The sequence below is a fragment of the Pan troglodytes genome, chromosome 22 (genome assembly GCF_028858775.2).
Source record: "Pan troglodytes isolate AG18354 chromosome 22, NHGRI_mPanTro3-v2.0_pri, whole genome shotgun sequence".
Taxonomy (NCBI): domain Eukaryota; kingdom Metazoa; phylum Chordata; class Mammalia; order Primates; family Hominidae; genus Pan; species Pan troglodytes.
The window spans coordinates 44,550,276-44,574,751 of NC_072420.2; the positions used below are offsets into that span (position 1 = coordinate 44,550,276).

Here is a 24,476-nt window from a genome sequence, read left to right on the forward strand (position 1 = left end):
GCTCTCATGGGCTCACGGGCAAATGCTCTAGGGGGCCACTGAGTCCAGGCCCCTCCCAATGCTTTCCTGCTCTGCCAGCCCAAAGGACTTTGAAGCTGGAGGCGGGGACCGGTGTGGCCAAGCAGGGCACCTTCCTCACCGTCACCCTTCTGCAGGGAGGGAGGCGGCCTCTGCCTGCTGCCATTGGAGGTTTGTGCAGTCAGGTTTATCAAGGAGGTCCAGGCGGGCTGGGTGTGGGGAGGTGGAACAGGGTACCTGCGAGGTCTGTGAGTGAAACTACACTGCTGGCTGGACAGAGACATGGCAATGACCCAGGGAAACCGTGTTGAGCGCTCTTGTGGGGGCAGGCGGGCGGGAGAGGCCCCTGAGTTCCGCTAGCTGGAATTAAGCAGGTGAACAGCAGATGTTTCTTGGAATGGAGTCTGGTCCGTAGTAAGTGATGAAGGCATGTTTTGACTCCGTATCTAGGACCTCCAGGACGTAGAGGTTGATGATCCGGGCAGGTGGCCTTCAGCGAGGGAGCACGTCAAAAGGCTGTGGGCCGTGCAGACAGCTGGGGGACACTGTCCCGGGTGTGACCTTGGGCCACACAGCAGGGTGGTGGACTTGCTCCTAGAATTGGGCTCCAGGGCTGAAGCCAGCCCCTCTGATCTGGCACTGGCCGGCTCCATTCACCCTTTTTGGGGCTTACTGCCGCAGAGACTTCCTGCGAGGAGAGCTGGACCCAAGACGCCAGAGTTCCGGGGGCACTGAGTGCTGTGTGGCACCCGGGCCAGGAGAAACATGTGCCAGAGGGCAGGCGTGGGCTCTCCGGGGAGTCTCTGCATAGACTTTCTAGCCCAGAGGTTCAGGTGATGGACCAGGGACTGGCCGCTTTGTGACACCGAGGACGGTTGATAAAGTGGATTCTCGAGGGGAAGCTGCATCCACACAGAGGCTAGGACGTGAATGTGCATCACAGCTCTATCTGTGGCCCCCAAAGGCTGGGTGCCAGCTGCCTGTCAGCAGGGAGCGTATCACCGTGGCACATCCATGCCGTGGGGGTCACTCAGCAGCCACGGATGCGCCCTGGGTGCTGTCCCGGGGCCGTCTCAGAAGCACCGCGCTGGACCGGCTGGGCCAGATGCCATGGGATTCTGTGTTTGTGAACCTCTAGAAAAGGTAAATTAACCTATAGAGCTGGAAAGCTGACCTGCATTGTCAGGCTGGGTGGGGAAGGACTTGGATGGAAATGTTCCCTGTTGCAGTGTGGTGGGGTCACAGGCGGCTCAGCTTGTCAACACCCATAACACTATGCACGGACACTCGGCAAGCCCATCTTAATCGTGTGTTATTTATTCCTGGATGAAGTTCTTTTTTTTTTGAGATGGAGTTTCACTCTTGTCACCCAGGCTGGAGTGCGGTGGTACGATCTCAGCTCACTGCAGCCTCCTCCTCCCAGGTTCAAGCTATTTTCCTGCCTCGGCCTCCCAAAGTGCTCAGATTACAGGTGTGAGCCACCGCGCCCGGCTGAGAATCTGATTTTTAAAAATAAACGTCATGACTGGGTGCGGTGGCTCACACCTGTAATCCCAGCGCTTTGGGAGGTCGAGTTGGGCGGATTACCTGAGGTCAGGAGATCGAGGCCCGCCTGGCCAACATGGCGAAACCCCATCTCTGCTAAACATACAAAAATTTGCTGGACATGGTGGTGCATACCTGTGGTCCCAGCTACTCGGGAGGCTGAGGCATGAGAATTGCTTGAACCCAGGAAGCTGCAGTGAGCCAAGATGGCACCACAGCACTCTAACCTGGGCAACAGTGAGATAATCTGTCTCAAAAAAAAAAAAATATCAGATTCCTGTACTTTGCGCCCTAGCAACAGAATCAGCAGGTCTGCTGTGGAGCCCGGGCATCTGCTTCTCAGAGCATCACAGCTGATGTGCTGGCCCTCAAGCAGGCTTCTTGGGACCCTGGTTCTTCTGGGCCAGTGTGGAGTGATGTGTGCCCCTGGGTGAGGACCACCTGGTCTCCTGGGGCTCTGCTGTGTGCCAGGTGGGGGCCAGGTGATGGGCTGCAGGGCGGCCCCCACCCTGTACAACTCAGGATCTGGTCGAATATATCGTCTCTAGCTCAAGAAAGGCGTTCTGAAACAGCAAGCCTGGTCTGCCCAGCGTGTCTGAGGCTCTGCTCTAAGGGGCCCCTGCCCACCCTGGGGGGGCTGCAGTGTGTCTGGGCGAGCACTGACTTCTGAGCCTCGCTGTCTGGACTGGCACTGGCTTTACTGCTGACTCCCTGTGTGGCCCCATATGATGCACGAAGCCTCTCTGTGCTTCTGTTTGCTCACCTGTCAACTGGGGCAGTGATGGCATCCTGCTGGGGTCATCTGAGAGTCTGGAATGCGTGAGAGGTGTTCAACACAGACCGTGGAACAAGTTAAGCCCATAAAAAGTGTTTTTGTTGCCCCCTTGTCTTTTCTGTCCTTTCTAACTAGGGTATTAATTTCCTGTTGCTGCTTTAATGAATCAGGCCAAAGTGTGGTGGCATCAAACAGTACAACTCCTTAACCCCACAGTGTGTGGAGTCAGCAATTCAGGAGCGACTTAGCTGGGTGCTGTGGGGTTGCAGGTGAGCTGAGGCCAGGGCTGGGCTCATCTGAAGGTTTGACCAGGGCCAGAGGGCCTGCCTCCCAGGTGGCCCCCTCAGGAGTAGGAGGTCAGCCCCTTCCGCGCAGGAAGGACCTGCCGCTCACACATCCTTGTGATGTGGCCATCCTGGGAGCAGAGCCAGGCAGAAGCTGTCCTTTTTGTGACCTAGCCTTGGCAATCACGTAGCACATTTCTGCAAGGCTGTTCATCAGATGAAATGACCAAGTCCAGGCCATAGTCAGAAAGGGAAGAAGACCCTCCACCTTTCGAGGGGAGGAGCGAAAGCGTTTCAGGCCCATTCCTAAACCATGACCAGAGCTCTTGTCCCCACGGTTTCTGGGGAGCCAAGGGCCCAGTGTCTGGGAGAGGTGACTTTAAATGCCCCATAGGTTGAGAACGTCCAAGGGTGGTGGGAGTGACACTGGCATCTGTGGCCCCCAAGTGCCATTCAAGGCAGCGCCTGCAAATCCCTGAGAGGCAGAGGGTGGGGGCCTGTATGGAGGGTGCTCTGTGGAGTCGGGACAGGGGGTTTCATGGGCGGGTGGGGTGGGCGCCCATGGAGAGCCTTGCTCTGGGTGCAAGAATGGCCACAGTGGGGGCAGCTGGCGGTGTGGAACAGGGGCCGCCCTGGGAATGTGGAAGGCCAGCTGGCGCCACTCCAGAGCCCGCCCCTTTGCCCACCATGGGAGTGCACTCAGCGCCCTTCCAGAGGACCAAGTCAGGGGTTGGCAGCACCGCCAGCCTGACTGCCAGGGTTTCCCCTCCACACGGGGGGTCTCGGGTTTCCCCTCCACACGGGTTTCCCCTCCACATGGGGGTCTCGGGTTTCCCCCTCCACACGGGGTTTCCCCTCCACACGGGGGTCTCGGGTTTCCCCCTCCACACGGGGTTTCCCCTCCACACGGGGGTCTCGGGTTTCCCCTCCACACGGGGGTCTCGGGTTTCCCCCTCCACACGGGGGTCCCGGGTTTCCCCCTCCACACGGGGGTCTCGGGTTTCCCCTCCACACGGGGGTCTCGGGTTTCCCCCTCCACACGGGGGTTGTAGGGCCGCTCAGTAGGAGTGCTGCCAAGAGTGGAGGGGGGCCACTGGCTTCCCTGCTGAAACTGTGAGACGTGCGTAGAAGGAAAGGGGGAGCCGGTGGAGCCCCTGGGGAGTCGCTCCTTTTGTGCAGGAAACCAGAACAGAAATCTTTCACGCTTCAAATATGCACACGAGTGTGGGAGTTGAAAGGCATTGATTCCCACACCGAGGGGTTCGTGAGGCCTCCTGGCTCTGTTTGCAGAGATTGATTGTGCAGTTTGGATCTTTTAAATGAGATACTAAATCAAATAAAAATTATGATGCCTTCACCGCGAGTTAATCACTATCAATATTTGGGTGTATTTCTTCTAGTCTTTTCGTTTTTTCTTTCTGGTTTGCATGGGAGAGTGTGTGTGTGTGAGTGTGGCATGTTTATGTGTATAGTGTGTGTTGTGTGTGTGAGACTGTGGTGCATATGAGTGTGCATGGGGTGGGGGGATGTGTTGCAGTGTGTGGTGTGTGGTACAATTGTGTGTGTGTGGTGTAGAGAGTATGGGGCTGTGTGCGGCAGTGCGTGTGGGATGTGTATGTGTTTTGCACTGTGGTGTGTGTGGTTTGTGCTACAGTGTGTGTGGTTTGTGGTATGGTGCTTGCAGTGTGGTATGCACCATATGTGTGAGCGTGTGTGTCGTTTGTGGTGTGTGGTGTAGCATGTGTGTGGTGTAGGTGTGGTTTGTGGTGTGTGTGGTGCATGTGGCGTGTGTGTGGTTTGTGGTGTGTGTGTGGCATGTGTGTGGTTTATGATGTGTGGCATATGTGTGGTTTGTAGTGTGTGTGGCGTGTATGTGGCTTGTGGTGTGGTGTGGTATATGTAGCATGTGTGTGGTTTGTGGTGTGTGGTGTGTATGTGGCATGTATGTGGTTTGTGGTGTGTGTGTGTGGTGTGTGGTTTGTGGTATGTGTGTGGCATGTGTGGGGTTTGTGATGAGCTGTGGTGTGTGGCATGTGTGTGGTTGGTGTGTGTGTGGTGTGTGTGTGGTATGTGTGTGGCATGTGTGGTTTGTGTGTGTGACGTGTGTGTGGTTTGCAGTGTGGTGTGTGTGTGGTTTGCAGTGTGGTGTGTGTGGCATGTGTGGTTTGTGGTGTGTGTGTGGCGTGTGTGTGGTTTGCAGTGTGGTGTGTGTGTGGTTTGTGGTGTGTGTGTGGCATGTGGTGTGTGTGTGGCGTGTGTGTGGTTTGCAGTGTGGTGTGTGTGGCATATGTGTGGTTTGTATGTGTGTGGCACGTGTGTGGGGTTTGCAGTGTGCTGTGCAGCATGGGTGTATAAGCGTGAGGCGTGTGCGGGGTGTGCAGTAAGCAGTGCCCCGGTGTTCCTGTGAGGGTGTGGGCGTGGCCACCCTGACGCTGTCCCTGTCCCTGTCTTTGCAGGACGGCTGTCCTCAGCGAGGGGCCGTGCACCCGCTCCTGAGCAGCGCCATGGGCCTGCTGGCCTTCCTGAAGACCCAGTTCGTGCTGCACCTGCTGGTCGGCTTTGTCTTCGTGGTGAGTGGTCTGGTCATCAACTTCGTCCAGCTGTGCACGCTGGCGCTCTGGCCGGTCAGCAAGCAGCTCTACCGCCGCCTCAACTGCCGCCTCGCCTACTCACTCTGGAGCCGTGAGTGTCTGCTGGGCCAGTCCCTGCCGCCTGGGGCTCCCGTGGGGGTGGCGCGCGACCATGGACGGGGCAGCCGTGGGCTCTCAGGCAGGAAGTGAGGGCTGTGCAGGAGGTGCCGAGGCCATCTGGCTGGCAGGCTGTCGGAAGGCACCTGGCTACCTCTTTTTCTTAGCTTGAGCTGTGTGACGTGCCAGTCTCACCATTCTGACCCACAGCAATGGCAACTTCCCACGGTTTACCAGAGCATATGGGAATGTTTAAACAAAAGTAAAGAGAATGTTGAGTTCTGTTTACCCGTTACCAAGCTCCAACAGCTCCCTACGTGGCCCCTCGTGTGTCCTGCCCACACTGCGCCAACACCAGAGCATGCTGACGCGTATTTCAGCATGCATCCCTGAAAGAAAAGGTGTCCTGCCTCCCTGCGTATCAAACACATGTGTAGCTGTGTGTCTGTCCGTATGTGCCTCTGTGCGTATGTGTATTATACATAGAGAAACCGATCTGTACCTGTCATGTGGACAGAGACTCAGAGGCTTGGTAACAACACCCACTGTGGACAGGTAACCGCTCACACCGGGCGTCGTGGGGACATGAACAGGCACATCTCTGGAGGGTGGTTTGGCAGTGGCCATCAACAGTTTAAGTGGTTGCAATTTTCAACTCAGCAATTCCACAGAATAACATGCAACCTACAGAGACGTGCAAAAGTATGCAACTGGACAGGTGTTCTCATTTTATCACAGGTATTCTCATTATTGTATTATTTTTATAGTAGCACAAAACTAGAAGCAACCCAAGCACCTGTCACTGGAGACTAATTATGCGGCGCCCATACAGGGACCCTCTGCGGCCATCATGGAGAGCCTTCAACTTGCCCGTACAGTTTTAAGCGAAAAAGGAAGTATACAACAAAGTCCATAGTATGCTATGATTCATTTTGTGTCTTAAGAAAGGATGCTGTGTGTGTGGTGTGTACATGTGTGGAAAAATCCCAGAAGGGGCTGGGCATGGTGGCTCATGCCTGTAATCCCAGCACTTTGAGAGGCCAAGGCAGGTGGATCACCTGAGGTCAGGAGTTCAAGGCCAGCCTGAGCAACATGGTGAAACCCTGTCTCTACTAAAAATACAAAAAATTAGCTGAGCATGGTGGTACACACCTGTAATCCCAGCTACTCAGGAGGCTGAGGCAGGAGAACTGCTTGAACCTGGGAGGTAGAGGCTGCAGTGAGCTGAGATCACACCACTGCACCATTCCAGCCTGGGCAACAGAGCAAGACTCTGTCTAAAAAAAAAAAAAAGAAAACAAAAATCTCAGAAGGATGCCCGAGAAAACTGTGTGATGCTGATATCCAGGGAGTGGGGAAAGGAGGGGATTCTTATGTTTTATTTCACACTCTCATGCTGTTTCCATGTTTTTGCATGAGCGCATAGACACTTCGTCTCATATGGGAAATGGTGAGCGCATAGACACTTTGTCTCGTGGGAAACGGTGAGCGCGTAGACACTTTGTCTCACGTGAGAAATGGTGAACCCACATACACTTTGTCTCATATGGGAAAGGGTGAGCGCATAGACACTTTGTCTCATGTGGGAAAGGGTGAGCACGTAGACACTTTGTCTCATATGGAAAACAGTGAGCGCGTAGACACTTTGTCTCTTGGGAAACGTGAGCGCGTATACACTTTGTCTCATATGGAAAACAGTGAGCGCGTAGACACTTTGTCTCATGTGGGAAATGGTGAGCGCATAGACACTTTGTCTCATGTGGGAAATGGTGAGCGCATAGACACTTTGTCTCATGTGGGAAATGGTGAACCCACATACACTTTGTCTCATATGGGAAACGGTGAGCGCGTATACACTTTGTCTCATGTAGGAAATGGTGAGCGCATAGACACTTTGTCTCAAATGGGAAATGGCCGGCCTGTAACCTTGTCTCCACGATCTCCTTCCAGTTCAGGAGCAGGTAGCACTGCTGAAAAGGCTGTTTATGTCAGCTAACTTTCCATGCCTGTGACACCCCACTGTCTGCAGAGAGACTAGTAACCCAGCCCTTAGACTAGCTTGTCTTAAATGTGTTATAGCTTCAGTTCCTGGTTTGTTTTTTCTCTTTTTTTTTTTTTTTTTGAGACTGAGTCTCGCTCTGTTGCCCAGGCTGGAGTGCAGTGGTGTGATCTCGGCTCACTGCAAGCTCCGCCTCCTGGGTTCACGCCATTCTCCTGCCTCAGCCTCCCGAGTAGCTGGGACTACAGGCACCCGCCACCACACCTGGCTAATTTTTTTTGTATTTTTAGTAGAGACGGGGTTTCACCGTGTTAGCCAGGATGGTCTTGATCTCCTGACCTCGTGATCTGCCCACCTCGGCCTCCGAAAGTGCTGGGATTACAGGCGTGAGCCACCGCACCCGGCCAGTTTGTTTCCTTTTTTAAATGAAAGGCTGCTGCTTTTTTTTGTTGGAAGGGAGAATTGGAAATCCTATAATATAAAATATACAAATGAGTTATTCATGAGTATAACTGGATAAGATGAATACATACAAAAAGGGCAAATATTAACTGATGAAAACTAAATTACAGACTCCTACTTTCTAGCAGTATTCTGAAGCTAAAATACTACAAAACAGCTAAATCCTGCCTGAAACTGGCTTTTTAATGCATTTCTGGGCTCACAGTAAGGAAACAAAAACCTCTCAGCTCCACCCTTCCACCACATCCCTTTAGCAAAAACCAGGGTGTGCAGAAATGGAATGTCAGCACTGCCTTTCAGGAGCCTAACCCTTGGGCAGCTGTAGCAGAGGGCGCTGAAGCTAAACCAGGACTCTTGAGCGAGGGCGTGAGACAAGCTAGGGTTAACAGTGACCCTTGGGTTTCAGCAGAGGCAAACGAAAGTACACTCTGGAGAAAGTCTCATTCAGGCCTGAAGAATCCCACAGATTAAGGAAAATTAAATATGAATTCATAATCAAGAATGACAACGTAAACAGCAGATGTGGACTGAAGATGACCCACTGTGCCCCGACTTGAAAGAGAACCAAGTAGAACTGCTCTCAGTGAGAACTGTAGATATTTTAAAGCAAAAACTTACAGACGGGTTTTGTATCAGATTAGACACAGTTAATGAGAATGGGTACAGAACCAAGTAGAACTGCTCTCAGTGAAAACTGTAGATATTTTAAAGCAAAACCGTATGGATGGATTTTGGATCAGATTAGACACAGTTAATGAGAGAATGGGTACACCGGACATCAATGTGAAGAAATCATCCAGTGACAGCAAAGGAGGTGAAAAATGTGAAATAGGCGTGAAAAGATGTAAGGACAGAATGAGAACCTTCATAAAATAGGGCTTTGGCCCCCATCCCCAAAGGAGAGAACAGGAGAAGCCTCCTGGGAAGAGAGGATGCCTGAGGACCTCCTGAACTGACGAAGGCACGATTTTTCAGATACAGGAAGCACATGTACACCAAGCAGAGCGAATGCACAGAAATCCACACCTAGGCAGGCCCTGGGGCATCACAGACCATCAGAGACAAGGAGGAGCCGGGCGCGGTGGCTCACGCCTCTAATCCCAGCATTCCAGGAAGCTGAGGCGGGAGGATCCCCTGAGGTCAGGAGTTTGAGACCAGCCTGGCCAACATGGTGAAACCCCATCTCTACTAAAAATACAAAAATTAGCTGGGCATGGTGGCACATGTCTAATCCCAGCTAATGGGGTGGCTGAGGCAGGGGAATCGCTTGAACCTGGTCGGTGGAGGTTGCAGTGAGCCGAGACTGCATCGCTGCACTCCAGCCTGGGTGACAGAGTGAGACTCTGTCTCAAAAAAAAAAAAAAAAAAAAAAAAAAAAAAAGATAAGGAAGTCTTCGAATCCCCGGAGAGGAAAGCTGGAGAACCACACTGGACGGTCAGCAGTGAGGCCGACAGCAGATTTCTTACGGCAGGCAGCAGTGGCGGGAGAAGGTGGAAGATCCTCAATGTGCTGGAAAATCACCAACCTAGCACCCTGTGTTGTTCAAGAGTACAAATGAAATAAAAAGGTTTTGGTAAACAAAAAAATGAGAGCTTTTACTGCCCATAGATCTTCACTTCAATATTTTTTAAGGATGTGTTTCAGTAAGAACAAAAATTATAAAAGTAGGGTCTAATTTTCAAGAAAGAATGGTAGCCAAAGAAATTAGGAGATGGATGAATCTAAACCGTATGTAAAATAAAAACAGTGCTCAGCCGGGCGCAGTGGGTCACGCCTGTAATCCCAGCACTTTGGGAGGCCGAGGTGGGCAGATCACCTGAGGTCAGGAGTTCAAGACCAGCCTGGTCAACATGGTGAAACCCCATCTCTACTAAAAATACAAAAATTAGCCTGGCATGGTGGTAGGCACCTGTGATCCCAGCTACTCAGGAGGCAGAGGCAGGAGAATCGCTTGACCCTGGGCGGTGGAGGTTGCAGTGAGGTGAGACTGCACCACGCTCAGCTAATTTTTTGTTTTGTATTTTTATTAGAGATGGGGTTTCACCATGTTGCCCAGACTGGTCTCAAACTCCTGACCTCAGGTGATCCGCCCACCTTGGCCTCCCAAAGTGCTGGGATTACAGGCGTGAGCGCCCAGCCCAGGTTCAGATTTTAATGGTAACTTTGTTAAGTATAGGGTAGGAAAAAAGAGAGATCAAACATAACTTCCAAAGTATTAGAAAAAGATAAAGAAAAAAAGGTAAATCTCTTTTTTTAATGCAAGAAAGTAGAAAGAAAAGCATTAAAATAAGAAATATTGAGGTATACATTAAGATCAATATAAAATTCCCAGATACTTGGGATGACCACAAATACACAAGAAAAGCACCTCAGTAAGAACAGAAATAATCGGCCTCTCCATCTGCTGGGCTTGCGTGGGTATGTGAATTCCGTCTGTGACTTGTTGGATTTGGGATGTTCTCCACTTAGATTTATTTCCATGAATATGTTTGTGGGAGCCTTTCTGCAGTCAGAGGTATGTGGAAGCCTTTGCCAGTTCAGGGGCGCATGGTGAGAGCAGACCTCATGGTGGATTTGTTTATGTTTGTTTGTTTTTGAGACAGGGTCTTGCTCTGTCGCCCAGGCTGGAGTGCAGTGGTGTGATCTTGGCTCACTGCAACCTCTGCCTCCTGGGCTCAAGCAGTCCTCCCACCTCAGCCTCCTTGAGTAGCTGAGACCACAGGTGTGCACCATCATGCCCAGCTAATTTTTGTATTTTTTGTAGAGACAGGGTTTTGCCATGTTGCCCAGACTGGTCTCCAACTCCCAGGCTCATGTGATCCTCCTGCCTCAGCCTGCTGGGCTGCTGGGATTACAGGCTGAGCCACCGCACCAGCCACAGTGTCTTCTAATGACCCTGAACCACGGTTTTATTTTCAATTCTTCATTCCTGTTCTCATTCCTTAATGCCGGGTGCCTTCTTGCTGCACATTTTGAACTCACTGCCAGTGTGTCTCTGCTGTCATCTGACATGCAGAGCTATAGGTGCTGCGGCGAAGGGTGCAGGTTTGGAGCCGTTTAAACAGCCTGGCCCAGCCTCCTCACTCCCTGCTTACCTTGGTCAAGGCTTCAGTCTCTAAACCTCAGCTTTCTCATCTGCAGAGCACAGACAAAACCACCTGCCTTTGAGCTGTCTTATAAAGCCTAAATCAATGCGCACAGCAGGTACACAGCAATGCTTGATAAATTGTTACTATTATTGGGTGAATTTTAGGTTTTGTTTTTTTGTTTTTTTGAGACAGAGTCTCTCTGTTGTCCTGGCTGGAGCGCAGCGGTGCGATCTTGGCTCACTGCAACCTCCATCTTCTGAGGTTCAAGTGATTCTCGTGCCCCAGCTTCCCAAGTAGCTGGGATTACAGGTGCCCGCCACCACATCCAGCTAATTTTTTTATTTTTAAGTAGAGATGGGCTTTTGCCATGCTTCCCCAGCTGGTCTTGAACTCCTGGCCTCAAGTGATCCTCCTGTCTCGGCCTCCCAAAGTGCTGGGATTACAGGCTTGAGCCACCACACCCATCTAGAAATTTAGATTTTTTTAAATCCGTGGTTGAAAAATAGGCTATGGCTGGCTTACTCATTGTGCTTTAGGGAAGCATGTATTTGGGTGAAGGAAATGATAAAAGGAATTTCATGTCGGGCCCAGGCGCCGCCCACCCTGCAAGACAGTTTACAGATGCCTGCCCTGACAGCTGTCTGCAGTTAGCCAGCGTCAGCCGAGGGGTCCTGAGATCCGCTGAAGGCCGCCTTTGCATGCCGACGGCAAGGGAAAAGTGCCATATGTCCCTGGGCTTGCCACAGGTGACCTTTGGTTGGGACCATTCTCCAGACAGCGCAGCTCATCTTTCCAGAACACTCATGGGGAGTGTGCCTGTGTCTGGCTGGCTGTGTGGGCTCCCATTCAGTTCATTCCCCTTCTCCAGCCTTTAGGCATGACCCTAAAGGCAGAGGTCTCAAGCACTTGCCAGGGGTGAGCCAGCGGTGGGGGCGCCCGTGCCAGGGCAGGCCTGCTGTGGGGCTTGGTCAGCGAGTCTTCTCCCCACACGCAGGATTTCCTCCCGTCCACTGCCTCTGCCCACAGGTGACCTTTCTCTTTTAAACGAATTGGGGTCCCTTGGTACCCCCACAAACCCTGAGTTCCCTCTCTCCTTTCTGCGTCCTTTCTGCTCGCCTGCATGTGCCTGCAGCATCATGACCGCTGGGAAGACACTTCCCTGCACCTGCACGCTGTCTGCAGGCGTCTCTGGCCATCCTGGGCTGAGCTGCGTGATCTCGGGTAGCGGCCCCTCGTTCACCCGTACAGGATGTCTTTGGAATTGGTCTCTAGTGTCCTTTATAAATAACTGGTATAAAAGAACCCCGGGCAATGGCCTTGCAGAAAGCCCACACTTCAGAGCTGGGCTGGTGTCCAGCGCGAGAAGCCTGAGGCCGTCCTGTGCGGGAAGCCGCATCCTGGTTCTGTGGGGCCGTCCTTCCCGGACAACTGGCTGGGGGGCACGAGACTCTGGTGGCCGACAAGAGGCCCACCTGCTTGGCCTCCCTCTTGTCCTTCCCCACACGGCCCTCTGAACAGGACTAACTCCCTCTGAGGCCCGCGTGTGACAAAGATGCACCGTTCTCACCACGGAACTCTTCAGCCCTGCAGTTCTCCCGAAGGTGAATGAGGGCATCCCAGAGTCCCCATCAGGAGACAGACGATGCTGCGTTCCCAGCATCCCCAGAGCCCTCCCAGGCACGCAGGTCTCCTGCCGGCAAACAGATCTCCCGGCACGAGCCCCTCCACACTTCTGGGAAGAGTGTCTTCAGCTCACCAGGCCGGAGCCAGGGGAAGAGACCGAGGGAGGAGGCTCCAAGACCCCCTGGGTGGGGGGGACAAGCACTCAAAGCCAGGACTGGCACCCCTCACATGCCAGCACCCACGGGGTCAGGTGCGCCCTGCTGTCTCTGGGGGCCCCGCAGGCCTCTGGCCACCTGCCCAGCAGCAAGCCCCGTCGAGCACCCCCCAGCCGGCCTTCCTGGGGGCGGGCTAGGCCTCACATGGCTTTTTTTAAAATATGGAAAACCAGTGTAACCCTAAAGCAAGTTTTAGGAGAAAATATAATTCCTATTACTCTGTCGTCTATAATTCCATTCTGCTCTTAACTCTTCATTTTTTCGCACTGTCTGTTCTGCAGACATACGATGGTTGTTTTCTGCTTCCTAATCATCTAGTGACATTTTTCATCTTCTGCACCTCTCACGGGGCGTGGCTGTGCGGTACTCGGCCACACCAAGGTGCACGTGAGAAGCGTAATTGGGCGTAAAGATCAGCGTCTCCATGCAGAGTGGCGGTTCTCTCCCTTTCTGCTGCTACCTTCCGTCTGTCTCCTCCCAACTGTTGCTTAGAGAAAGTTATTGTAATTTCATGAAACGTCCTCAATGTAAGTCATCAAAACTCATGCTTAGCAGAGACCTCCTCTCTGGACAGAAATACTGTAGGTGTCTCCTGTGGGCGCTCCCTGACCATCCCAGGAGGAGGGGTCCCACCAGTGCCAACGCCCTCCCCCTGTCCGCAGAACTGGTCATGCTGCTGGAGTGGTGGTCCTGCACGGAGTGTACGCTCTTCACGGACCAGGCCACGGTAGAGCGCTTTGGGAAGGAGCACGCAGTCATCATCCTCAACCACAACTTCGAGATCGACTTCCTCTGTGGCTGGACCATGTGTGAGCGCTTCGGAGTGCTGGGGGTGAGCGGGGACCTGGGGAGGGCCACGGGTGAGCAGGAGGGTCCCGGGGAGGGCCGGGGGTGAGCGGGGACCCAGGGAGGGCCAGGGGTGAGCAGGGGGTCCCTGCAGGGCTGGGGGTGGGGTGGTGACTGGGAGTGAGCTGGGCGGGGTCCCAGGAGGGCTGGGGATGAGCAGGGTGGGGTGGTCCTGGGGAGGGCTGGGGGTGAGTGGGGGGTCCCAGGGAGAGGCTAGGGTGAGCACCTTCCAGGGGAGGTGCTGGGAGTGAGCGGCAAGGGTCCCGGGGAGGATCTGGGGGAGTAGGCGGGTGCTGGGGTGAGCAAGAGGGCCCTGGGTGGGGGAGGTACTGGGTGGAGCAGTGGGGGTCCCAGCAGAGGAGCTGGGAGAGCCTTGGGTTTCCCACCAGGGAAAGGGCTAGGGGAGCAGGGGACTCCCTGAGGAGGTGCCGGGGAGGCCCCTGGGGTCCGAGTCCCTGGGTGTTCCTCCTGGGGCATCTCCTTGAGCTCGGCAGTGGTGCCTGGCTGGTTGAGGGGCCCTGGCCCGCAGGGCCTCAGCTGTCCCCGAGCTGTGCCCTCCTTTCTCATCATGGCCTTTGCCTTTGAGGTGACCCCACCTGCGTCCTTGCAGAACCACTTCCGTTAGCTAAGCTGCCTCGGATGAAACCTAAACTACTCCCCGATGCTGGCAGAAGAATTTCATTGCAGTCAAAGCCCCTGTGTGAGGCAGCACCCCCAGGCCACCCCCAGGAAGCCTGGCAGCCTCTGCCTCCGGCTCACCCACCTTCCCTGAGGGCCCTCCCAGCCAAGCCTGAGCCTCAGTTTCCTCATTTCTGGGGCGACCCACTCACCCTCAGAAGCCGCGTCCTGCTTCACAGCAGGCCCCCTGAGCCACAAAGCCGTGACTCCTAGAGCGACACCACACAGGAGCTGGGTGCAGCGGGAGCCTGGCCAAGCCCCTGGCCTCTGTCCGACGCTGAAGTGCCAGGTGCCCCTCCTTCTCCTCCCTCCAGAGCTCCAAGGTCCTCGCTAAGAAGGAGCTGCTCTACGTGCCCCTCATCGGCTGGACGTGGTACTTTCTGGAGATTGTGTTCTGCAAGCGGAAGTGGGAGGAGGACCGGGACACGGTGGTGGAAGGGCTGAGGCGCCTGTCCGACTACCCCGAGTACATGTGGGTGAGTGCGCGGAGCAGCCCGATACCCTGCATGCCTGGAGGAGGCCACGCCAACTCCTGATGCACCGCTGCCCACATCCCAGGCTGGGAAACCCCATGAGAGCCTCTGCACATGGGGTGCTGTTTCCATGGGGCCATGACTCCCCCATCTGAGCTGCAGGCGTGGAGGCTTCTCTTGGGCCACCTGCCTGCTACTCACCGCAATCCCAGCTCTGACCAGGCCATCCTAAGGGGATCTGGCCGGGGGAGGGGGCAGAGCAGGGTGCCCCCAGTGAGCCCCGGCTCTGCCCGCCCTGCTCAGTGTGCATCCCCATTCCTTTTTCTGTCCCTTCTTCCTGGTCTGTCTTGGAAAATGGGCTGCCTGTGCTGTTAGCATTTCTGTTTTTTTGTTTTTGTTTTGTTTTTTCGTTCGTTTTGTTGTGTGTGTGTGTGTGTTTGAAACAGAGTCTCGCTCTGTCGCCCAGGCTGGAGTGCAGTGGTGCAATCTCGGGTCACTGCGACCACCGCCTCCCAGCTTTAAGCGATTCTCCTGCTTCAGGCTCCCAAGTAGCTGACATTACAGGTGCGCGCCACCACACCTGGCTAATTTTTTGTATTTTTAGTAGAGATGGGGTTTCACCATGTTGGCCAGGCTGGTCTCAAACTCCTGACCTCAGGTGATCCACCCACCTTGACCTCCCAAAGTGCTGGGATTATAGGCATGAGCCAGCTTGCCAGCCTGCTGTTAGCATTTCTTTTTTTTTGTTTTGAGACAGAGCCTTAGTCTGTCACCCAGGCTAGAGTGCAGTGGCATGATCTCAGCTCACTGCAACCTCTGCCTCCCGGGTTCCAGCAGTTCTCCTCTCTCAGCCTCCGAGTTGCTGGGATTACAGGCACTCACCACCACGACTGGCTAATTTTTGTATTTTCAGTAGAGACGGGGTTTCACCATGTTGGCCAGGCTGGTCTTGAACTCCTGACCTCATGATCCACCCGCCTCGGCCTCCTAAAGTGCTGGGATTACAGGGGTGAGCCACCGCGCCCGGCCTGCTGTTAACATTTCTAACTCATGCTGTGGCAAGTCGATGAAACCCTCTCTGTTTTCACACTGCTCAGAGGCTGCTGCCCCAACACACCTTCATGTTTCCCTTCTTTCTGGAAAGTTCTTTCTGGAGAGCTCTCCTGTGTGAATGAACGTGTGTGGCTGGAGTGCAGACTGTGGCCCTAGAATAAAAGAACCTTTCAGTCATAACCCATGCTGCTCGCTAAAGCGGTTCCAAGATTTCCACAAATTCAGCCACACCCTTTGCTGCCTGTCAGAGAGGCAGGCCTGGCCTGGACATGCACCCACCCCAGCTGCTCTGTGGAGTGACCCTGTCTCCGTGTTGATCCTAGTTTCTCCTGTACTGCGAGGGGACGCGCTTCACGGAGACCAAGCACCGCGTCAGCATGGAGGTGGCGGCTGCTAAGGGGCTTCCTGTCCTCAAGTACCACCTGCTGCCACGGACCAAGGGCTTCACCACCGCGGTCAAGTGCCTCCGGGGGACAGGTAGGCCCCAGACTGCCCGAGCCGGGGCCGCCGCTGTGCTCACGGAAAATAGTGATTTCTTAAAAAAAAAAAAAAAAAATGAGTGCGTTCCATGTGAAACACAGAAGAACAGAAGTGCAAAAGGAATCAAGTGAGGGGGTCGGCGCCGCAAGGTTCCTGCGTCAGGTTTTGAGGTGATAAAATGCTAATTCATGAGAAACAATTAAAGTAATAAAAAATACATAATGCAAAACCTTATGAAGGGAAAATAATCATTATTATATCTTATTAATCCAAAAGGAGTGAAAATAAAAGAAAGGGACAAAGAACAGAAAACAGCCAGACAGCAGGGTCAGTACCCGTGGGAAACGTCAGCCACTAAATGCCCTCGCCAACAGGGAATGGGGAAAAAAGAGGGGGAAAGAAAACTTGGAGAACAGGTCCTGGTGTGTTCTCCCCAGGACGGGGCCGGGCCCCTCGCACATTCTCCCCAGGACGGGGCCGGGCCCCAGGTGGAACTTGCTTTTCCCTCTGGCAGTGACCATGCAGCCGCCTGGGCTGGGTCATCCACCCTCCCGTCTCCTCCCACAGTCGCAGCTGTCTATGATGTAACCCTGAACTTCAGAGGAAACAAGAACCCGTCCCTGCTGGGGATCCTCTACGGGAAGAAGTACGAGGCGGACATGTGCGTGAGGTGAGGCCAGAGCCTGGGGCTCTCGCGCCGCCCCCATACCTTCATGAGCTTGCGCTGGGCAGCGGCCAGGAGGGTGGCTGGGCCCAGGCCCCACGTCCCACAGCCCCGCGGGGTGGAACTCACACGGAAGGTCTGTCTGCGGCCCTGCCCTGCTGAGCAGACACAGGAGAGGCCCTGCAGGACTCGTCCGGGGCTTGGGATGCAGGCCACGGAGAGGACACGGAGACACGGGGGATGTGTGGGGAGACTCACCATTGCCCACGGTGTGTTTCATTCCTTTGGGGAAATCATTGACCTGGCTTTCGAGGCCACCTCCATCCTCTCCTTCTGCCTCCTTGGGAAGCCCCTGCAGTTCCCTCTGTAAGATGCTCTGTCCCTTCGCGGGCCTTGTCTCAAACCCCACTGGGCTCTGTAAGTCTCCTGGGGCCCGCAGTCACACGACCTGGGGGGCATACGGTGCTGACTTCTCACCGAGAGGTGAAACCCAGGCAGGTCTCTTGGTGGGCAGGACGGGACCCCCTGCGGAGCCCCTGGCCTGAAGCAGCGCTGGTGATGGGAGTGGCTTTCTGCTGGCCCTGGTGATGGCAGCCGCAGCACGCGAGGGACCGCGGTGTCTGAAGGAGACAGTGGTGAAGGGAAAGGAAGAGCCTGTTTGATTTTTTTTTTTCTTGGAGACGGAGTTTCACCCCATCGCCCAGGCTGGTGTGCAGTGGCTCAATCTTGGCTCACTGCAACCTCCGCCTCCCTGGTTCAAGCAATTCTCCTGTCTCCGCCTCCTGAGTAGCTGGGATTACAGGCGCCCACTACCTCGCCTGGCTAATTTCATATTTTTTTAGTAGAGACAGGGTTTTACCATATTGTCCAGGCTGGACTCGAACTCCTGACCTCAGGTGATCTGCCTGCCTCGGCCTCCCAAAGTGCTGGGATTACAGGTGTGAGCCACCATGTTGGGCCGAAGAGCCTTTTTCAAACCCTGTCTTGAGAGTTGGGGCTTCAGTGCTATGGGGCCCCAGTCCTGTCCCAATGAAATAAAATGGGAGTGGCGTGTCTAGACCCCAGGAGGAGCCTGGGGCTTGCTCTGCAGGGTACCAGCGACTTTCCTCGGGGCAGTGTGTCTCTTTCCCCACACAGTCAGGGCTGTGGGTACCGCCACCAAGCCGTTGCTGCCCTTGGACTCTCCAAGCTTCTCTGGCTCACATAGAGGAGAAAATCCACCCAGAAATCCTGTTGACTTAAACCACAGGCTGGGGTTGTGACCTTGATTCCAGCACAAATCATCATTTCAGGCAGGCCTTTGAGGCACGAAGAAACCGTGCGCTGGATGGCCGTTGTTGAGCTTGTCAGTCTCTGGTTTCATTCAAGTGTGTGCGGAAAGGCAGGGCCCTCCTTGCCACGTGTAAAGCTGCACAGAGCCGTCACTATATGTGTTTCCATATTTGCAATCCAACCACCACCAACTGAGTGTGCGTCCTGGTCAGCCTAGCCTGCCCACGGTGGCCACAGGCCCTCTACATTCTCATCTCGAGAGCCTGAGCATGTACAAATTAAACGAAGCAAAACGACACCACCCAGTTCTGGCCTTACTATAGGAGGTTTCCAGGAAGGGTTTGTGAACATAAACATAAGCTAGGTAACACTCCTTTCTGAAGTTCAAGGACTGGCTGATTAGAGGCAGAGGCGTTCTTCTCCCGACCCGGGGTCAGTGGCCCACGAGCCGAGAGTTCTCTCCCTTATGTACCCAAAAGCCCTGGGAGGGAGCTCTGAGCCACTGTGGACCATGGAGGCTGCGGTGACTGACCGGGGCCCTGGACGGTCCAGATGGCAGGCTGGGACAGGACATGAGAGGGGATGATAGCAGCGGGTGGCCCTGTGACAGATCCTGGCCACAGCTGGCCTCAGTCGTCTTCACGAGAGGAGCCCTTGAGGCATGTCTTGCTCTCATCCTTGGGTGGTTAGTGGTGGCTCGAGGCTGGGTGGTCAGAGTAGCTGCCCAAGGTCAGCACTGGCCATGGAGGAGCCCGGCTACCTGCCAAGCTGCACGGCGCCTCCGCCTCGGGTGCCACGCAGCCCCTCACGGAGAGACTCCTCATCCGCCGTCCTCCCTGCCGCTGCCTTTATTTTGCCCGATCATATTTTAATAAATACTCGCTTTGAACTTGTAAGGCTTCAGCTGTTCAGGTCACTCACCGCTTCGCTGTTTGAGGAGCAGCAGTGTCCCCGCGCGCCCCTGCAGCCGTGCCATCACAGCGCCAGGCTCCCCACAGCATGGGGCTGGCCCTCCTTCCTCCTGCTTTGGTGGCGATGCCCAGGGCCATGGGGAAGCAGGGCCAATGTGTGCAGGACGGCTGCAGGGCTCTTCTGTCCCCAGGGCTGGCCCCTGGGCCGAGGGCCTTCAAGTGGCTTGAGTCAGCTCCAGGAGGCAGATGCTCAGGGTGACACCCTGGGGTGCAGGAAAAAAATAGAATTTTTATTTATATTTACTTTTTATCTTATTTTTAATTCTTATGTTTATATGTTTCATAATGTATGTAACAGACATACGATAAAACCTCTATGTGGGGCATGTGTGGGTGTGTGTGTGTTCATGTGGGATGTGTATGTGTGGTGTGTATTATGTATGTAGTATATGTGATGTGTGCATGTGTGGTGTACGTATGTGCACTGTGTGTAAATTATGTGTGTGTTGTATATGGGTGTGGTATTTGCAGTATAGTGTGCATATAAATTATCTATGTGTGTATAAATTATATGTGTGTATAAATTATATGTGTGTGGTATGTGTGTAAAAATTTGTATAAATTATATATTCGTGTGGGGTGATGTGTGTGGTGTGTGTATAGTGTGGCGTGTGTATAAATTACATATGTGTATGGTGTGTGTGATGTGTGTGTGGTGTGTGAGGTATGGTGTGTGTAAATTATATTTGTGGTGTGTGTTGAACTGTGTGTGGTATGTGTGTATAAATTAAATGTGCATGTGTGTGCAAAATGGGTGGGTTTGGTGTGTGGGGTATGTGTGGTATACTGTGTCATGTGGTGTGTGTGTAAATTATATGTGTGTGGTGTGTGTGTAGTGTGTGTATATAAATCGTGAGGGTTGTGTGTGTGTGGTGTGGTGTGTGTATAAATTATGTGTTTGATATGTGTGGTGTGGTGTGTATAAATTATAAATGTGTGTGTGGTGTGTGTATATGAATCATATGTGGGGGGTGTGTATAAATTACAAATGTGCATGTGTGTGTGTGGTGTGTGTGGTGTGTGTATATGAATCAGGGTTGGTGTGTGTGGTGTGTATAAATTGTATGTGTTTGATGTGTGTGGTTTGTATGACGTGGGGCTGTGTGTGTCAGGGACCACAGTCAGCCAGCGTGGGCCTCTGGGCAGGCCCCTCCCCTCACTGTAGACAAAGAAGCCTCTGCGCCTCGGTTGTTCCTCAAATGGCATCTGTGGCAAATCCTCCCCATGCCAGTTGAACCTGGGGCCAATGCGAAGCTGTTTTTATTTACTGGGACGTGATGTTGTCTTCATAGCCATCTGCTCACCGGCATGCGGCAGAGGCTTGTGAACACTGCATGTGTGCTGGTGTGTGCTGTGTGCTGTTGTGTACTGGCGTTTGCTGATGTGTGTGGTGTGCACTCGCATGTGATGTGTATGTGCTGGCATGTTGCATGTGCTGGCATGTGCCAGTGTGTGCACTGGTGTGTAGTGTGTGCTGGCATGTGGTATGTGTCGAGGTGTGCTGGTGTGTGGTGGGTGCTGGTGTATGGCATGTGCTGATGTGTGGTGTGTTCTGGTGTGTGCTGGTGTGTGGTATGTTTTGGTGTGTGCTGGCGTGTGGTGTGTTCTGGTGTGTGCTGGCGTGTGGTATGTTTTGGTGTGTGCTGGCATGTGTGTGGCATGTGCTGGCATGTGCCGGTGTGTGCACCGGTGTCTGGTGGGTGCTGGTGTATGACGTGTGCTGGCATGTGCTTGTGTTGCAATGAGACTCAGCTTTCACTTGTGATGGGGTGAGGATCCATAGGTGGAATCCTCATACACCAAAGCTTTGGGTTCCTCAGTTCCTAGACAGAAGTGTGAGGCGCGTGACCCTAGAGCATGGAGACCTGCCTGGCTGTGGAAACCTCACCCGTGGGCCCCGCAGCTCAAGCCTGGTCTTTCCTGCTCTGAGGTGCGTCGTCGCCCCCTCCTGGGCGCTGGGAGCACTGCAGTTGCCCGTGGACAGCAGGTTCCTACCTGTGTATCTTAATTTTGGGTTTTTTGTTTGTTTGTTTGTTTTGTTTTTGTTTTTGGCTTACAACGCAGCGATTTGCTTCTCCCTCATAAAGGTCCACGATGAGCCCAGACAGTGCTCGGGGCAGCCCAGCTGTCCCCACCTGGTGGCATGGGGCCGCCCTTCCTTAGCAAAGTGATTCTCTGACGGCCGTCGCAGGGAAGAGGCAGCATTGAGCGCCCGCTGTTAAGATGCTCCCTTACGGAAGCGACTTGTAGGAGGCAGGGATATGTGTTTTTCTTTTCCTTTTTTTTTTTTAAGAGAAAGCCACATTTTATTTTTGTTAATGTTGAAGTTAATTTTCAATAAAATTTTATAGAAAATGATTTTTATTTTTTTTTTTTTGAGACGGAGTCTCGCTCTGTCACCCAGGCTGGAGTGCAGTGGTGCAATTTCGTCTCACTGCAACCTCTGCCTTCTGGTTCTAGCAATTCTCCTGCCTCAGCCTCTCGAGTAGCTGGGATTACAGGCGCATTCCACCATGTCTGGCTAATTTTTGTAGTCTTAGTAGAGATGGGGTTTCACCATGTTGGTCAGGCTGGTCTTGAACTCCTGACCTCGTGGTCTGCCTGCCTCGGCTTCCTGAAGTGCTGGGATTACAGGCATGAGCCACTGTGCCCGGCCGAAAATGAATTTAATTTTAATCAGTTTGACTGTAAGGCAAGATTTTATGAATTTCGTGTAACTTTCATAATTGTTTTGAATGAAAGAGTACATTCACGTTCTAAGAAAACTCTTCAGACACATGAGCCAAATTTTGTTCTTATATCAGTGTTTTTAATTTTATTGCTTAATTTATATAAACAGCCTGTTTATATAAACTAATAGCCTGAATAGCCTGTTTTGAATAGTAGCCAACTTGTTCAGATATGTGTTTTTCTTAACTGCCCAGAGGGAAGGGAGAACTGGGCACCAGTGAAAACAGGTCACGCCTACCTGACGTCTTGCCGTGTGGCTCAGTGACGGGCGCTGTGGACGTGGCAGCCCCTGAATCCCAGCTCCTGTACGCACAGTATCACTGCTGCCTTAGTCACCACCGTCATCCTACCTGGCAAACTTGGTGTTCTTATTAAATTGTAAAAGTATTTAAAAGATTTTAATATATCATATGTGAGCGGCTTACCCTGTGTACTTACTCAAATTCCAACTGACTTTTAAAATAAGAGCTGTAACATGTTACTTATTTAAAATTTTCCGATTAGATTTGTCCAATTAGGTAATTTGTAATTACCCTGTTTATCTTACCAAGTAGAGGTGTCAACTTGTGGGCTGCTAATCCATTTGGTAGATTAGCACGTAATCTTGGTAGATTTAGTATGTAAATAAATGAGTGTCCAAACAGAAATCAGCTATTTCATAATGGAGATGAAAATGCCTACATTTTTAATACTTTTCATATTTGAAGCAAGTGGATTTCATTTGTGAAATAATCTTTGCCTAATGAAAGACACTCTCAGTCATGACTGTCTCTGAAGAATGAACATATTAAGAAAGACCAGAACTCTCGGGAGCTCACACATGACCACCCTTCTCATGGGACCAGGGGCGTGGCCTGCCCGGTTAAATCACTCGTGGGCACCCTGGGGGTTAATGCTGCCGCCACCCTGCACAGAAGGCCACATCCTGGCCTCTCGCCGCCATGCCACGCTGACTGTGTACTCAGGCTGGATGCCTGAGGAGAAGCTCATTTAATGTTTGTTTTTAGAAATCGAGAGTGAGAGGCTGGGTGCAGTGGCTCACGCCTGTAATCCCAGCACTTTGGGAGGCTGAGGCAGGTGGATCACGAGGTCAAGAGATCGAGACCATCCTGGTCAACATGGTGAAACCCCATCTCTACTAAAAAAAAAATACAAAGAAAAAAAATTAGCTGGACATGGTGGCGTGTGCCTGTAGTCCCAGCTGCTCGGGAGGCTGAGGCAGGAGAATCACTTGAATCCGGGAGGCAGAGGTTGCCGTGAGCAGAGATCGCACCAGTGCTCTCCAGCCTGGCAACAGAGCGAGACTCCATCTCAAAAAAAAAAAAAGAAAAGAAAAGAAATTGAGAGTGAGATGTGATAGAAGGAGTGGGGCCCATAGGCCACCCTGGCACACGACATGTTCCCCTGTGCCCTCTTTCTAGTGTGAGGTCATGTGGTGATTCACCCTACCTTGAATCTTCTTCATAAAACAGGAGATTTCCTCTGGAAGACATTCCGCTGGATGAAAAGGGAGCAGCTCAGTGGCTTCATAAACTGTACCAGGAGAAGGTAAGCAGGCTCTGCTCCCGCTCAGGGTCCCGGTCTCCTGAAGAGGCTGTGGAAGGGGTGCTGGCGAGCAGGCAGGTGACACGTGGGAACTCCGTGGGAGACAGGAGTGCCACCCAGGTCCTAAATACTCCTGATCCTTCTTTCATTTCTTCTTTCTGTTGTTTTGTTTTTGTTTTTGTTTTGTTTTGTTTTCTGAGACAGGGTCTCACTTTGTCACCCAGGCTGGAGTGCAGTGGTGCGATCCTGGCTCACTGCTGCCTTGACCTCCTGGGCTCAAGCGATCCTCCTGCCTCAGCCTCCCGGGTGGCTGGAGCTACAGGCGCGAGCCACCATATTCAGCTAATGATTCAAAAAATGTATCTTTGTAGAAATGAGGTCCCACTATGTTTCCAGGCTGGTATTCAACTCCTGGGCTCAAGCAATCTTCTGGCCTCGGCCTCCCAAAGTGCTGGGATTACAGGCATGAGCCACCACACCTGGGCCCTTCTTCTTAATGTTTGAGAAATTAACAAACTACAGACAAGTATGAAGGGTAACATGATGCCTGTATAATTATGGCTGGTAACATTTGGTCACATTTGTTTCATTTTCTTAAAAGACATTACAGGTATGTAACAGACATAGATGGTCACTAGACTCCTTGTATAATAGAAACAAATTAGGGATGTTAGAGCATTGCTTTGAAAACCACACTCAGTTCTTATTTCTTTCCCCCATGGCTTACTCAGCCCAACAACTACTTTCTCTTTGTTTTATACACACAAATGCATGGGGCATTCGATTTCCACTGTCGGCCTTGTGGGAGAGGAGATAACCAGGAAATCCTCCCAGGATGTAAAAAATATCATCGTAAATGCATTGATGGGCTCTCAAGAAAATAAGGGAAATCGGTTGGGTGCTGTGGCTCATGCCTGTAATCCCAGCACTTTGGGAGGCCGAGGTGGGCAGATCACCTGAGGTCAGGAGTTCAAGACCAGCCTGACCAACATGGGTGAAACCCCGTCTCTACTAAAAATACAAAAAATTAGCTGGGCCTGGTGGCACATGCCTGTAATCCCAGTTA

At 52.7% G+C, this 24,476-nt stretch overlaps 1 protein-coding gene across 11 annotated transcripts in view; it reads left to right on the plus strand.

Moving 5' to 3' along the window:
• The window catches only part of AGPAT3 (1-acylglycerol-3-phosphate O-acyltransferase 3), a 123,870-nt gene that overhangs the window by 92,032 nt on the left and 7,362 nt on the right, over positions 1–24,476 (plus strand). For 8 of the 11 annotated variants that reach the window (XM_009440574.5, XM_001146797.7, XM_009440421.5 and 5 more), the window contains 6 exons: positions 5,079–5,304; positions 13,361–13,530; positions 14,537–14,698; positions 16,072–16,225; positions 16,796–16,898; positions 23,338–23,413. In XM_009440574.5, the coding sequence (XP_009438849.1) occupies positions 5,127–5,304; positions 13,361–13,530; positions 14,537–14,698; positions 16,072–16,225; positions 16,796–16,898; positions 23,338–23,413 (843 nt within the window). In that variant the 5' untranslated portion in view covers positions 5,079–5,126. Of the gene's footprint in view, positions 1–264; positions 1,162–2,473; positions 2,608–5,078; positions 5,305–6,104; positions 6,225–9,866; positions 13,531–14,536; positions 14,699–16,071; positions 16,226–16,795; positions 16,899–23,337; positions 23,414–24,476 lie in introns of those variants that run through there. The other 3 variants (XM_063803472.1, XM_009440497.5, XM_016938627.4) reach the window with 3 other exon arrangements.